The following is a 14,740-nucleotide window of genomic DNA, read 5'->3' as shown; positions in this document are numbered from 1 at the left end:
TTGATTGGCTCGCTAGACAAGAGGCTCCACCAGCCAGACCGACCAATCCGCTGTTAGCTCATGTCAAGGAGGAAATGTGAGTGAGATAGAGAGAATGAATGTAGGGTGGGAAGGAGAAAATTAAGAGAGAGAAAAAGAAGGAAAAGAAACTGGAGAGAAAGAAAAGGGGTAAGGGAGAGGTGCAGGCATTAATTCATAAGAAACTTATTTCTTAGGGAACACCTAGGGAAGTTCATTTCAAATATTTACTTTTCTTAAATACTTAGCCAGATGAGCAGAAAACAATGCTTATGAAACATAGAGACAAATAGTAAAATAAGTGTCAGGAACTACTTGTGTTACCTAACCCTGTTATGTCAGTGGTTACAAAGTAAGCAAGAATGCAACAGGTTTGTGCCAAGAAACTTAGCTTTGTGCTTATCTAGTGCCTCCTGGTGGACAACTTACATCACTGCACCCAAGTGGTGGAGGAGTAATTCAGGAGTTGCTCTTTAGCTTTGGGCGATCAGGGACTGAACTAAAAATAATACTGTATTTTTTTTTTGCAAGACCTAGATGGAGTTTACAGAGCACCAGCATGTCTTGAGTTATTTTTTTTTCATGTCAGGACTGTAAAGGTTGATCTTAAATGCATAATTCACAATCATTTCTGTTCATATTTCTAAATACTACTTTAATAAACGTTTTAGGGACAAAAAGGTTATATGGCAAATAATATGACCTGGTTAAAGGACACCAATAACATTTCTGGTGTAGGAATTTATTTTCTGTATGTGTTCTTCCCAATTTAACGTAAAAAAAAAAACCCATCACAATTGAATCACTAAGAAATGTCCTTGTTTAGTTTCAAAGAAAAATCACACCTTTTCTATTCAAATAACCTAAAATAAATCAGATAGTGTAGACATTGTCAATGAAGTTTTAATGGAATATCTAAATAGTCATAAAAGGCCAATTTTCTGCAACCATCACCCCTGTGTTTCAATGGCACATTAGCATGTTTAAAAGCGCATTCCATCATTAAAAAACCCTTTTGCAATTATGTTTGTCCGGCTTAAGACTGTTGTGCTGTTTAAAGAAGCAACCCGACTGGCTTTATCTGGGCTACTTGAGTATCGGGAGCATCAGCACCTGTGGCTTTGATTATGGTCTGAAAATGGTCAGAAAGAAAAAACATTCTTCAGAAACGCATCAGTCTATTATTTGTCTAAGAAATTAAGGAATTTGACAAGAAAACTGAAGGTATCTAACAAACGTGTACCCCACATCCTATATAGAATGGGGCAAACCATCTCTAACCAGGACAAAGAGAACCAGGAGGCACCATGGATAAGAACTGGAGGTGGGAGAATCGCAATATTTTTCGGCACGATATTAGATCAATACAGCAGCGCCAAATATCCCAATATTTTCTTATTGAATATTATGATTTTATAATGATCCTGATATTTAATATTTGTTTTCAACATAAACACAAAACATTATATTTAATGTGTGGAAATCATACATGGATACATCAGGCTATAATGATAAACCTGCACATTGTCTGTAAACCATTCAATTTCTTTGTACTTGTTATAGATAGACCTAGATAGATAGATAGATAGATATCTCTTTGGCTTGTTACTTGTTGTTGGCACAATGATGATAAAATTGAATGTAATCTAATATGCATCACAAGACAAGATTGGTATTTTTATAGGACTGATTTTATTAACCAAGTCACAGCAACAATATCAGCAGGAAAGAACAGAGCAGTGGTCTGAATGAAGAGTAAAGGACAGGTTAGATAGTAGATAGAAGATACAGACTAAGATAGTAGATAAGCAGATACAGAATAAGATAGTAAACAGAAAATACAGACTTCACAAATACATGGAGAAGGTGCGGGTCAGTGGTATAATGAAAGGAGAGCAATGCATCTGTCAATCACCACAAGTGTTAAAGGGACAAATGCTCCCCGCAGTGTCCATGGGCAAACATGGTTCAATGGTCATTTGAAATCATCAGAAATTGTAAAAGTCAATGAACCAGAGGACTGCGGGTAAAAGCCATGTGCTCAGGGGATCCCCATCGTCAACACCAAGTTGAAACTCTGTAAAGGGGCACATCGTCCGCTCAGAGATTCCCAGCCAATCAGGGTTCATCAGAATCCACCGCAGGATCCAGAATCATGCTCTAGAATGTGAACCTCTGTGAACAATATTCCGTTTTCACGTGGGGATTCACGTGTTGGTATGTGACTCATTGTGATTCATATAGATGAATCTTGACTTGTGACACGTGTTTTGGCTACCATAAGATTATTTCCAATGACTCACACAAGGCAGTTTTGGCGGTTGTCTGTTTTGTTTGGAAGGCTGAGCTCACACATCTGGACAGGAGGAGAGGTACTCAAGCCACTCCGTCAGGCTAGGGTTCTGTGAAGGCGGCTGGACGAGAGAGAAAGAGAGAGTGAGACATGGATACACACACACACACACACACACACACACACACACACACACACACACGAGTGGATGTGTACCTTAAGAATTTTGGAACTACTAATAGAAACCATCTTTTTCTGGGAGATTTGCTGGGACAGAACAGGGTGCTGGAATGAGGCTGTAAACATCTCGTTTCAACACATTTTCTGTTTTCTTTTCAGGAAAGTACATATGCACATTATGATTCATTTCACCAAGACAAATGATTCCTCCCTTAAGCTGGCACAAAGACGAAAAAGGGTGAGGCAAACAACACCTCAATTACACTTTGGGCATGTCAGCACAGACATACACCGACTGCAGATTGAGCTTTTGTGCGGGTGAGTTTCAACAAAACCATCCCCAAAACAAACAAAGACACATATGCCTCCAAGCACACTCAGATGCCAACACACCACCACACCCAAACACACTGCAGCGCTCACCTGCAGGGATGCAATGTCGTGCTCACGGGCCTCCTTTCGTACTGCCAGCAGGGTGGCACTGCCACCAGAAGGGTAGCCCTCGCCTACCGCCAGGTGGCACACCACAGACGCCGTCTTCAGGAAAACAAGCAGCCGCTGGCCCGGACGCCAGTCTATGGCAAACCTGCGGGGGAACAAATCACAATCAATACACATGGACCTCTGACAAAGATTCATCTTCACCAGATCCAACCAGCACCACAAGATCCACCTAGGGGTAAAGTCACTGAACAGTGGTGGTTACCAAGCAACCTCCGTGCCAGGCACCAGTCTATGGCAAACCTGCTCAAGACAGCTAGGATAGTTAAAAGGCTACACTAGGTAGAAGCCCCTCTGGGTGCCTGTACAGCTTCATATTAACACAAGTTCATATTCACTACATATTAAAATGAGTTCATATTACAAATGCTAGCAACTACCAACTGTTAAGACGGTTCCCTAAGCTCGAGATAGCAAGTATAGTTCATAGCAGAGGTTCGAATCCCGCAGCATCCCGTTAAATAGGCTACAGTTGGGTGGAAGTGTGTTGACGGTGTTGATTGGCTGGGATTGTTCAGGGTTTCTACCCATTTTCATTGACAACATCTCAAAACTTTTACATTACTTTAAAAAAAAAAATGTAACCCCCCCCCCCAGAAATTAGTCTCACGCCAGCAGTCATCTTCACCCTCAATACATCAATAGCATTCATTATTCTTCTTCTTCTTTCTCATTCCTCTTAATACAGACAGCAGGAAGCATGTCAGTAGCTCCATCTATCTCCAGCGCCCCACTACAAAGGACGTGGAGCCCATGGGCTATTCAATACTGTAGCAGCCATTTTGGCCAGTGTGCTCCACTGACAAGGAGACACTGAATTTGACACAGCTGCAATTACATGACTTTTAAGAACCGACAAGTTCACAAAATGGAAAACTCCACAGGTTGGCCCCTAATTATTGACTGAAAATTAAACAACAACCTTTAACATTCATTGTCTAATAAGCTGGTAAGATTGTGTCAATTCAAGTGGAAACTGTATCTCGCTGCAGAAATTCTCACAACCAAACATTATCCATTGAAGAATACAATAACATAATTCATTTAATTATACCTACATATGTCAAAATTACAGTTCATGACTTTTCCAAAACTTTCAATTCATTTACCTGGAGTGTAGTGCCTGTATCTCAGACAGCATGGCGCCCTGGCTGACATAATGCTGCATGACTTCTAGCATGGCTGCGTTCAGCTGCTCAACAGGACCCTTCACCGTCTCCTCCAGTAGACCTGCAGTGCCCTGAGACACCTGAGTGAGTGAGTGAGTGAGTGAGTGAAAGAGAGAGAGAGAGAAGAATTAAGACAATCCTTTCTATATCAGGGAAACAGCAGTGGTCAACTATAGAATAGCACACAGGGCATATGTATGCTTCTGTGTGGAACGTCAAGTACTTGAGAATAAATACATTACTGGTACACAAACTTGCGCTCAAACAAGCAGTGGCCATGTCAAGTGTGAATATAGACATAAACAGATCTTAAGTACATAAACATGGAATTTGCTCATATGATACCCTTCTATACCTGTTGCAGCCCAAATGCGCACAACTCCAATAATGACCTGCAATCTGAAGAACAGCCCAGGTATGCATTTCCCAAAGAGCTGGTTGGTTAAAAAGTGGTATACATCGTTTCATTTGATAAAGGAAAAAAACACTTTCTAACCCGACCACCAGAGGGCCACTCTGAAGCATCAATCTCCAATGAACTGGATATTCTATGTGTCTTTCTTTGCTTGAGGGCCTTCTAAGCATTTTGTGAACATGTTTTGCGGCCCAACTATTAACTATGCGTCACAAACATACTTACTAAATGACACTACTGTTGGCATCATTCTGTGGTTGAACTGGTACTAAAAACACCACGGTCAACTGGCTGTACACAGAGCAGGTTCAAACAACATTAACGTTCAATACCCAGAGCAAAACATACTTACAGAAATAACAGTTAGGCTGCTTCTGTACTTTACTCGGGTATATCAGTCCTGTGTCACTTGGGATAAAAGTGGCAGCTAAATACATAAATGTGACTGTAATCAGGGGCGTTTGAAACGGAGACACAGCCTTGACCCGTGTGGAGCAGGTCAAAGGTGAAGGGTCACCTGCAGGAGGAAGTGGCGTCGGGGGGTGAGGGTGATGCTGAGCTTGAGAGGTTCCAGTTTCTCGCAGGCAGGTCGTAATTCAACAATCATCTCAGACGGACTCACACACATCACCCTGTACTGCGTCAAGCCCTGTGTCGACTCCAGGCAGCTCCATAACCTACACACACACACACACACACACACACACAATTGACAGCACACGGTGATGCCGATTTGTTTGTGTTGTGAGTGTGTATGTATATGAGTGTGAAGCTTAGTGGGTCTCACTGGTCTCTGAGCTCTGTGCACTTGTCCAGGCGTGACTGGAGAGCGTCGTTCTCCATCTTGAGCAGGCCTAGCTGCTTGTCACACGAGCGCAGGGCATGCTGGGCCGACTGAAGAGACTCATCCAGCTGCAGGACGACCTGTTTCTGAGCCCCGGGAAGATTGGGACAGAGAAGAGGAGAGGAGAAGAGAAGAGAGTGATGAAACCAGGCGGGAATTCACGTGACGTCTGGGATCGGGAGAAGAAAAGAAAAGAAAAAAAAAACCACCGGCTGAAAAGGACAGGATGCCTACCTTGACTGTTTGATTCTTCTTCGTCTTTATACGTTCGACTGTTTGGCATTCCTCCTTCTGAGGAGAAAAGATTGACATTGATGATTATTATTATTATTCATTACGGAGACAATGGATGCAGCTTTGGCTTAAATGTCCAGTCTGTGCAACAGTTTTGTCTGTTTTTGCATAAATGTGGGTGTGAGCCAGCGTGTGTGTGTGTGTGTACCCTCTGCTCCAGCATGAGTGCCAGTGTCTTCAGTCTGTCCCTCCTTTCCTGCAGCTGTTCACTTTGTTTCTGTAAGTTGCTGATCAGAGCCCCCACCTCCACCAGGCCGTCCTGGTACTCTTTTTTCAAGGCCTTCCACCTCTTACGGGCCCCGCTCTCTGCATACGCACGCACACACACACACACACACAGGTACAAACACACACACACATACAAAGATAGCAAGGGAAATTTAGGTGAGACTGGAAATGCCCATTAAGCCTGACTTTTAGCTTTGACAGCCACAATAACAAGTTCAAAAATGTACTGTCTCTTTTACATTTGTACTAGTGGCAGGGCATGTGGAATTTAATGTTTTATTGGTTTCCAGCAGAAGTGGATGTGCCAATGCTTTTAGATCAACTAATATAATACCTCAATGAGGGTTGATGGAGAATGCTTTTGTGTCTGGATGTGAGAGGAGGAGTTATTCACTTAGTCCTCAATGCTGTGGAATAACTGCTGGCCCAACTTTGGAACTTGGACACTTTCACTTGGCAGCAAAAAGGTGAACTGGGACTAGGAGGCAGAGTTTGCAATACTGGCAAAAGTTTGAGTTCACATTTGAGTTCAACAGCGAGTCAAATTACACCCCTCCCTTCCCTGCTCCTGAAGCATTGGGCCGTTTGTGTGCAATTGTTTATGGCTTGGTCTATGTTTGCCTATGTTTATTTTCCAATTAACAGAGCCAGGACTGTGTATGAACACAGCACGTTTTTTTGAGCGCACACACTGAATTAGGTGAATTTGAATTAGAATTGCGGACTGTACAATTAATAAAGCACAGAAATAAAATGAATAAGTGTTGAATTGCAAAGTTTCAATTTTGACTAAACAAAACTGTCAGGAACTACGATAAAGAATTACACACAGGGCTTATGGTGATGCATATAGAAAGCATAAGCAAACCTGTGACCTATTTGTTTGGCATAAGAAGTCAGACGCGATGGCAGAACAGTTGTGGTCATACCTGAGGTTTTAGGACACTGGTCATTGAGGAAATCAAGTGGAGATTTCAGCTCTCCCAAGAACTCCATCATGTTATCCAGCATACAAAGCTGCTGACACATGAGCTTCTGTTTCTGACGACAGTCCTAAACACACAGGGTGATATTTTAGGGGTTCATAGCTTTTACAGGGCTTTTGCACATCAATTGGCATATATTTATGTGAGTCTCTGTATACAGCATAAATGTTGTCTTACCATAAGGTAAGACACCATAGTCTGCGCCTCGCCTCTCTCCTGTGGGTCCGCTATCTCGCAGAAAAGCTTGGAGGGGTCAGACCTCTCCAGCAACCTGATAACAAGGACGCGTGATATTAAGATAAGAACAATCCATCATACCATCTTCATATCATGGCACGCCAGCGTAGTTCATAGGCCCGCTGAACCTCAGTAGGCCTATGCCAGCTGTGCAACGTCAACAAGCGTAGCGTTAGCTACATCAGACATCTAACACGACCAGACATAACGCTACTAGGATTAACACAAAGGGAGTTCATCACTTCCTTATTTGCCTAAATCACAACGGTTAAATCTATTTTAATGGACATGGAGGAAGAGGTAGCGGGCTGGCTGTATTCTGCTTGTACATGTGTACTTGCTTACATCTATTCAGAACACTGACAGTTAATGTAGCTAACGTTAACTAGCATGGTTTAGCAAGTTAACAAACTCTATCTGAGCTGTGCTAGCTGAGCCACTTCTCCACTATTCCCTGTAAATCTAAAGCATCGTATCGGACGTTGAATATTTTAGTTAATCCGTTGTTAAAAACTACTCAGTCAATACATAACTAGTATTATGCAATGTTGTACTTACGATGCAACAACCTCCGTCGCCATTTCTGTTTTTGAACCAAACGCGCTCAACACCGACTGGTCAGATTTTGGCCAATCAGCAAGAAGCCTCGCAAGTCACATGAGCGACAGCGCGTCTGTATTCATCCGTTTTTCATTGTTCATTGCGTAGGCTATACCAAATTATTTTACATGTATGTATGGACACATTTCGATACTTCATTTACAGATTTAAACTAGAAATGCAAAAATGTTACATTACAATCATCAGCAATATAAATGTAAATGTAATAAGTTATATTGTCTAAAACATGTCTACTAAATGCTTAATTGGATAATGCTGTAGACTTGACGTCCCTACTTTTTGGCTGAACGATTTATAATTTTTTCCTATTACTATTTTTGTTTACATTTGATTCTCGCTAGTCAAGATCGCTCAGAACACCTGAAGTTGATCAAAGAAATCAAGGCAACTATTTACAGACAGTAACTGAAGTTTAATTCCATAGCCTTCATAACAGTGGCGGCTCCTGAAAAAATTCTCAGGGGGGGCAATTTTTTTTATAATGATTAAGGCGACCCATTCAGTAAGTACATTAAGTTAGCTGATTAACTCATACAGCAATACCTTTTTGTCCACTATTGGCAGCACACAACAGTAATATGTCCCCTCTTGCTACATAGCTAGAGTAGCAAGTTACAGGTGGAAAGCTATGGAAGAAAGTTGCATCCAGGAGTCTTCATAAGCAAACATGATGTGGCTCCACATTAAATTATCCCACTTTTTCATTCTCCACGTGTCTCAAATGTTGTATGATGTAACATCGCTTAACAGGACACATGATATGTCTAGTAACATCATAAAGAAGGGGTAACATAAGTCAAAAACAACAATATTTATTGACTGATCTTGAAAGTATTGGCTTACAAAAGCAAAATAAGTCATCACATAAAAATTATTCAGTGTTAGTGCAAGAAGCGAACTGTGAAACACACTGTAAAACCTATGAAAAGTGACAGTGGTATATGAAATACAGACCACATTAGCCACGCGATTTTCTTTCCTTCCAATTCTTGAATGTAGGATTTCCCTCCCTTTGTAGAAACCTGTTGAATGGATACATTTGGTCTAGGAAGTCCTAATTGTTTTGTTGTCAATTTATCTTCATTAGTACGCCGACTAAAAAGGAATTTCTGTCAAAGAGCGAATCGAGTTATTGCACTGGACAGGGCAGCCATCTTGACAGAATATGCCTCCGTCGAAGCTGTATGACGTTCGTATAGGCTTTTACGTCCACTACTTATGACAAGACCAGGAGGGGCGAGCCCTCCCGGAAGCCATAGAGAATGCATTGAGAGCTCTGTTTTGTGAAAAAAATGGATTTAACATGGGAGTCAATGGGAGAGGTCTGGGGCGATTTTCATTTCGCCCCAGAAGGGGTGGGGCCATTTGAAGCACGACTTTAGGCTGACTGAACGACTGTTACCTGATTCGACAATGACATACAGAGACAGATCAGACGGTCTAGTGGTAGAATCCGACAGAAAAAAAATTATTACATTTAAATTTACGTGTCATTTACGCGCCTTTTTTTTTTTTCCCTAGGCAGTGCGTCGCCCCAATCGCCCTTATGGACGAGCCGCCCCTGCTTCATAATATACTAATGACCAATATCATTCACACTGGCTATAGGGTGGATACAAATGAACACCATTTCTGTTCATTAAAATGGTTAGATTTATTTTCGTTAAGTTGGTGTACTTTAATTACAAATTGTCATACATAGAAAATATCTTAAACCTTTTTAAGAAAGGTAAAATAGGCTAATTCTGGAAAAGACTAACAAACATTTTCCATTATTTGTTCAATGCCTTCTTTAAAACTTGAATGATTATTCATTGCATCATGTCCTCTAATCATAATTACAATTAATAAGCGGACATTACATTTTATCAAAACTTTACATTTGACCATAATTGATTCTTTGAGTACAAACGATTTCTAATGAGATTTTCATTAGCTGAGATTCATTAAACGTTGACTACATTTTTAAATTACCCTTTATAATCTTTTATTTTATTCAATCATTCTAATACTTCTGCCTACAACTATTCAACTTCACCCTTTCTCATTTAGACACACATTTTTGAAACTCAGTTTTCCTGATTTCCTAGACATGTTTTAAATATATAGAAATCATACAAAAGACTAAACTAATCAAGTTAACCATGATCTCTTCAACATGCATATCCAATTCATTTCTCCATGAAGTCTGGACAAAACACAAAAAAACATTCTGGTTTTCTCATCTTTTAATATCACATTCATATCTATGCTCTGTACTGTTTACAAGGAGTTTAAAACAAGTGTTGAACTAAAGAAAATAAATCAGGCAGGCAGAAAGTCTGCGTGGAAAGTCCAGGCACTGGAGGGGGGTGTGGGGGTGAACAGGAGAGAGGCGAGGGTTAGGGGGGAGAAGAAACACAGCTATGATAAAGTTCCCCCTCCCCTGACACCCCCTCGCCCCCCCCCCCCCCCCCGTTCCTCCAGACTCCAACCTGCAAATAAATGTCCTTTCATTTCGGATGAATCATTAAAGATAAAGTAAGAATGAGTTCGTTTTCCCACATCATGCAGCTCTGAGAGATCTCACAGAGTGTTATGTTTGCACTTCACAGAGAAATAGAGAGAGAGATAGAGATCTAATGCATCCAAACACAAGTGATACAATCCTATGTCATTTCTTTAAAAAAAGCAATCAGGAAAAAAAAGAAAAAGAAAACAGAGTTTGAGGTTAAACGTAAGTCTAATGAAAAAAAATGAAAAGATAAAGAACGGTGATTGGATAATGAAACTGACATTTTCCTTTTATCCCTCCCTAACCCTTGTCATAGCATATTTTTTTTCCCCATTTCAAAATCCTTTCAGAACGATTTCTAACAGCGGAGAGAACAAAAAAAAATTATCTTTGGAAGAAGTAAAAGTTTTTTCCTTTAATAGACTATCCACTACAGTATATGGAGATGCTGCTACCCACTTGCTTATGAAATTTATTTACTTTGTTTTTCGTTTGAACGTTTTCAATTTTAAATTTTTTTTGTGTCCTTTTTTTTTTTTTTAAGTCATTTTACCATTTTACCATTGTCCTAAGAGGTAGATCAACAAAAAATATTACATGGTTACAGGTTTTTTCGTGCCCCTTGATTCATGAAGTGAGTACAGAGGGGGACTGGGGGGGGGGATGGGGTTGAGTATTCAGAGTGTAATTCTCGGTAAAAGGAAGTCCGTGGAGCGAGAGGGTCAAGGGTCAGGTTGGGGAGGTACAGAGAGTCCTGAAGGGCGGTGTCAGATAAGGTTCACTGAGGATGGAGAACAGGCACAAGAGTGTGTTTCATCGACTGAGGTATACATAGGTTACTTGAGGCCCACCCATAGCTCATCCTCCTGCACAAGAGCGCTACAGGCTTCTATACAGTACTAAAATCTTCAGTAAGAACGTGAGTGCAGGGGCGGAGGGGTGCAAACAGAGGCTCTCCTAATGCAATACGATGCGATGCGATGCAAGGCAAGGCAAGTCACTTTTACATATTGCGGTCACTGCTCTACCCCCACCACACCATAATAATTCTCATTCTCCATGTTCATCCTGGGACCCTCCACCTGAAACCACCAGAGGCTTCTATGAGCGCATGTTGTTCCCATCCTCAATGGCCCTTCAGAAGCCGCCCTCCTTGTCTACTGTGCTAACCTGGAGTCGCAAAGAGCACTCCGAATAGTCAACTAATCTCTGCTCTGAACAAACAAACAAACAAACAAACAAACAAAACAAACCAACACCTCCCTCCAACACTCTAACCCCCACCCTTATTTTGTTACATTAAGTTCCCAACTAAGCTGGAGAGGTAAATTCAACCCAAAAGTGTGAGAGAAACAAATGAATAAATGAAAATAAATTAAAAGAAAAAAAAAAAATCTAAAAATGTAACATGCACTGTCGCTCTTGTCTGGTTGATATAAACAATCTTATAGCTAAGTCTTGAGGTAGCGTTCCTAGTTATGTGAGGTTGTTTACGTCTTGGTAGCACCCAATGTCTTCTTTGAATTTCGGCCAGAGTCTAGTGTGAGGTGTGAATGGTGATGTGTTTCATTCTAAAAAAAAAAAACTAAAAAAAAACCAAATACACCCTACGTGGTTGAGGTTGACAGTTGTCTATGTGCGAAACTATATGCTGTAGGAAGTGGAGCACTTAATCCAATACTCACGCCCCTCCACCCCTCCCCCTATGAATGAGAAGACTTAGAGGGCTATGAACAGTCGTTGTGACGTATGCCAACAGTTCACTTGGCTTCAGTCACAAAATTGCATAAGAAAGAACAAATGAAAGGTGTGTTGAAGATCTAGTTCATCGACAGAGCGATTCAACGGATCGAAACACTGGGGCTAAAGCTTGTGCCACTTAGCGATCAAACCAGGTATGTATGGATGCTCTTCACGCATCCATAGACTATTAAAGAGCATAACAGTCGTGGTATCTCTCCGACTACCCCAAAGACCTATGTTTGGCACAGGTTTCACTTAACGTCATAAGTTTCTCGTTAGTATTTAAACTGATTTAGTAACTGCTGGAGAGATCTGTGCATTAAAATATGTTTGGAAAACAAATCTATATTCCAAACTAGTCACAGAAACAAATAATAAGAATAAAAAAATAAAAAATAGAAACAACTGAACAGAAGTGAGAAAACGGACACAAACAAGGCCAGCGTAAGAGAGGGTGTACTCCAGAAAAGTCAAAGTGTTAAAAGGTCCTTATGAATGTGTGGAGTACAGGAAATATTCCAAATGAACTGAAAAAAAAAAAAAAACCTTTCTAGGGAAGGAGACAGAGGGCATAGAATGGGAAGGGAAGGAAAATGGAGGACAAAGAAGCGGAAGAAAGATGGGGAGGAGTGTAGTCGTATGTGACTACTACTGTCGACCTGCTACCGTTAAAGTGTTTGTATTAAACAACAAAAAGGAAGCTTTAGGTGGATAACTGGTAGCAAATCATCTCCTCATACTTTTTGACATAAAAAAAAACATAAATCTCTACCTCTCCTCCATAAAAACAGAGATTGGCCCATCTTCTTTCCTCTCTTTTAATCCTCCCTCCTTTAAAAACAAAAACAAAAAAAAACCCTCTTTCTTTTCCAACTTTGCATCAAGTTTCAAAGGATCCTGGAGATTTTTTTTCTGTCATATGTCATACATTTTGTCAATTTTTTCCATTATAAATGAAAGAGTATTCAACCAGATGTCATGTCCAAATAAAGCTTGCTGTTAAACAAAAACCAACCCCCCACCCCCCCCCCCCACCCCTCAAAAAAAAAAAAAAGAAATAAAGGCTGCAGTCTGAATGAACCTAAAAGTGTGCGTCTTGGTATCTGTGGTTACAGCTCTGTGGGCTATTAAAAGACTGAACATTTCTCTGCTGTTTTCCCCCACTTGAGGCAGGAGCAGGGAGGGGTTGTCTCCAAGGAGACAGCCAAGTCAAGAGGTACTAACCAGGCCTGCAAATGCTTAGGCAGCAGAAGTTGCTGCCCCTAGCAGAAAGCGAAATGGAAGTAGAAACAAAAGAAAAGACTTTTGATCTCTCTTACGACGAGAAGCAAACGCCTTAGCTAAGCCATTGGTCCAAAGGGACATGTACTGTGTGGTACATCGTTTGCGATTCCAAGAATATGATGTGGCAGTGGTCCATCAATGTTTTGAGACATTTACTCAGTTTTCCTCTCAGAATCATCCTCCATTTTGTCCACTGATTTTTTTTCTCTAAAGTTATGTAAAAATACAAAAAATCTTCACAAATGCTTTCTTTTAGATCTTATTTACAGGTTAGATCTCTAATGATCCTTCACCTTCTTGCTCTTTTTGTTTGCTCCCGTTTCTCAGAGATTTTTTGAGCATCCCCGGTCCAAAGGAAAAAAAAACAAAACAAACAAAAACAAAGAGGCCATAGAATCCCCTTTGAGGTTTTGTCTGCCTTTTCTTAACACCCCACCACTACCCCGAACGAAAAATACGTTCTTAGACCCAAGTTAAAGACACATACTCTCAGTCAGTCACTCACACACACACACACACACACACACACACACTCTCAAATACACTCAGACAGCAGGGGCAATGAGGGGGGCTGCAGTTAGACCAGCGCTGTAAGGTAATAATGTGTGTCTGTGTGTCTGTGTGTCTGTGTGTCTGTGTGTCTGTGTGTCTGTGTGTCTGTGTGTCTGTGTGTCTGTGTGTCTGTGTGTCTGTGTGTCTGTGTGTCTGTGTGTGCGTCCACAATTTCCATGTGTATTATTTGTGCACCGTGGCACTTTAAGGCGCCCGCCATGTCATTACGTTGCGCAGCACAGTGCAGAGGACAGCGCTGGGTTGGTCCAGTCCACCTCAGCCCTCTGTGTACAACCGAAAACGTCACCTCATAGGAACACTGCTGTGGAAACAGGCATCATACAAGGCCACCTGTTGTGTTTTTCAGTATTCCACAGAGATTATCAAGTTTACGTTCCCCTGTAGTGCAGGGAAGGAACCACTTGAATGACCAAATGTTTAAAACAAGAACACAACAAGTCATAAATACACATATTTTGCCTGGGTCTACACTGCCAAGACCCACACTGGAGGTGACATTATCGGTTGTGCACAAGTGTTCTCCATTTCATGGAAAAGTCACTTCTCATTGGCCGAAAGTGTGATTTCAAGATTAGCTCAAAGCTTGCTTCAGCAAGTCCCAGAGGTTGACCCTAGGGTGGTATACAACTGCCACCACAATGGAAGAAACAAACCACTCAAAAACCACCCACTACAAACTTTCAGGGTCACCTCTGGTTCAATCTGAAATCCAAATCAAAGAAAAAAAATTGCTCACACAAATAGATACATGCACACACATAAAAAAAACAACCAAACAAACAAAACAAAAAAAAGACAGAAAAAATACCAAAGCAACAAGACAAAAAACCTAAACAAATTACTTCTTCCTTAAAAAAATA

At 41.0% G+C, this 14,740-nt stretch overlaps 1 protein-coding gene and 1 non-coding gene across 2 annotated transcripts; both read right to left on the bottom strand.

Moving 5' to 3' along the window:
- Nucleotides 1–1,620: 1,620 nt before the first annotated feature.
- Nucleotides 1,621–7,832, bottom strand: si:dkey-225f5.4. The gene is made up of 10 exons (XM_012841843.3): nucleotides 7,724–7,832; nucleotides 7,106–7,199; nucleotides 6,872–6,995; nucleotides 5,863–6,020; nucleotides 5,655–5,711; nucleotides 5,364–5,506; nucleotides 5,094–5,253; nucleotides 4,102–4,241; nucleotides 2,915–3,077; nucleotides 1,621–2,432 (listed from the first exon to the last, which is right to left on the bottom strand). Exons 1-10 carry the CDS (start codon nucleotides 7,744–7,746, stop codon nucleotides 2,367–2,369), a joined length of 1,128 nt encoding a protein of 375 aa, XP_012697297.1. The 5' UTR covers nucleotides 7,747–7,832; the 3' UTR covers nucleotides 1,621–2,366.
- Nucleotides 3,691–3,825, bottom strand: LOC116222706. The gene has a single exon (XR_004164745.1). It is a non-coding gene; the product is annotated as a small nucleolar RNA SNORA5 (small nucleolar RNA).
- Nucleotides 7,833–14,740: the final 6,908 nt, after the last annotated feature.

Source organism: Clupea harengus, chromosome 1, assembly GCF_900700415.2.
Source record: "Clupea harengus chromosome 1, Ch_v2.0.2, whole genome shotgun sequence".
NCBI classification, from domain to species: Eukaryota; Metazoa; Chordata; class Actinopteri; order Clupeiformes; family Clupeidae; genus Clupea; species Clupea harengus.
The sequence above is the reverse complement of the archived record's forward strand: the minus strand, read 5'-3'. Positions and strand labels throughout refer to the sequence as shown.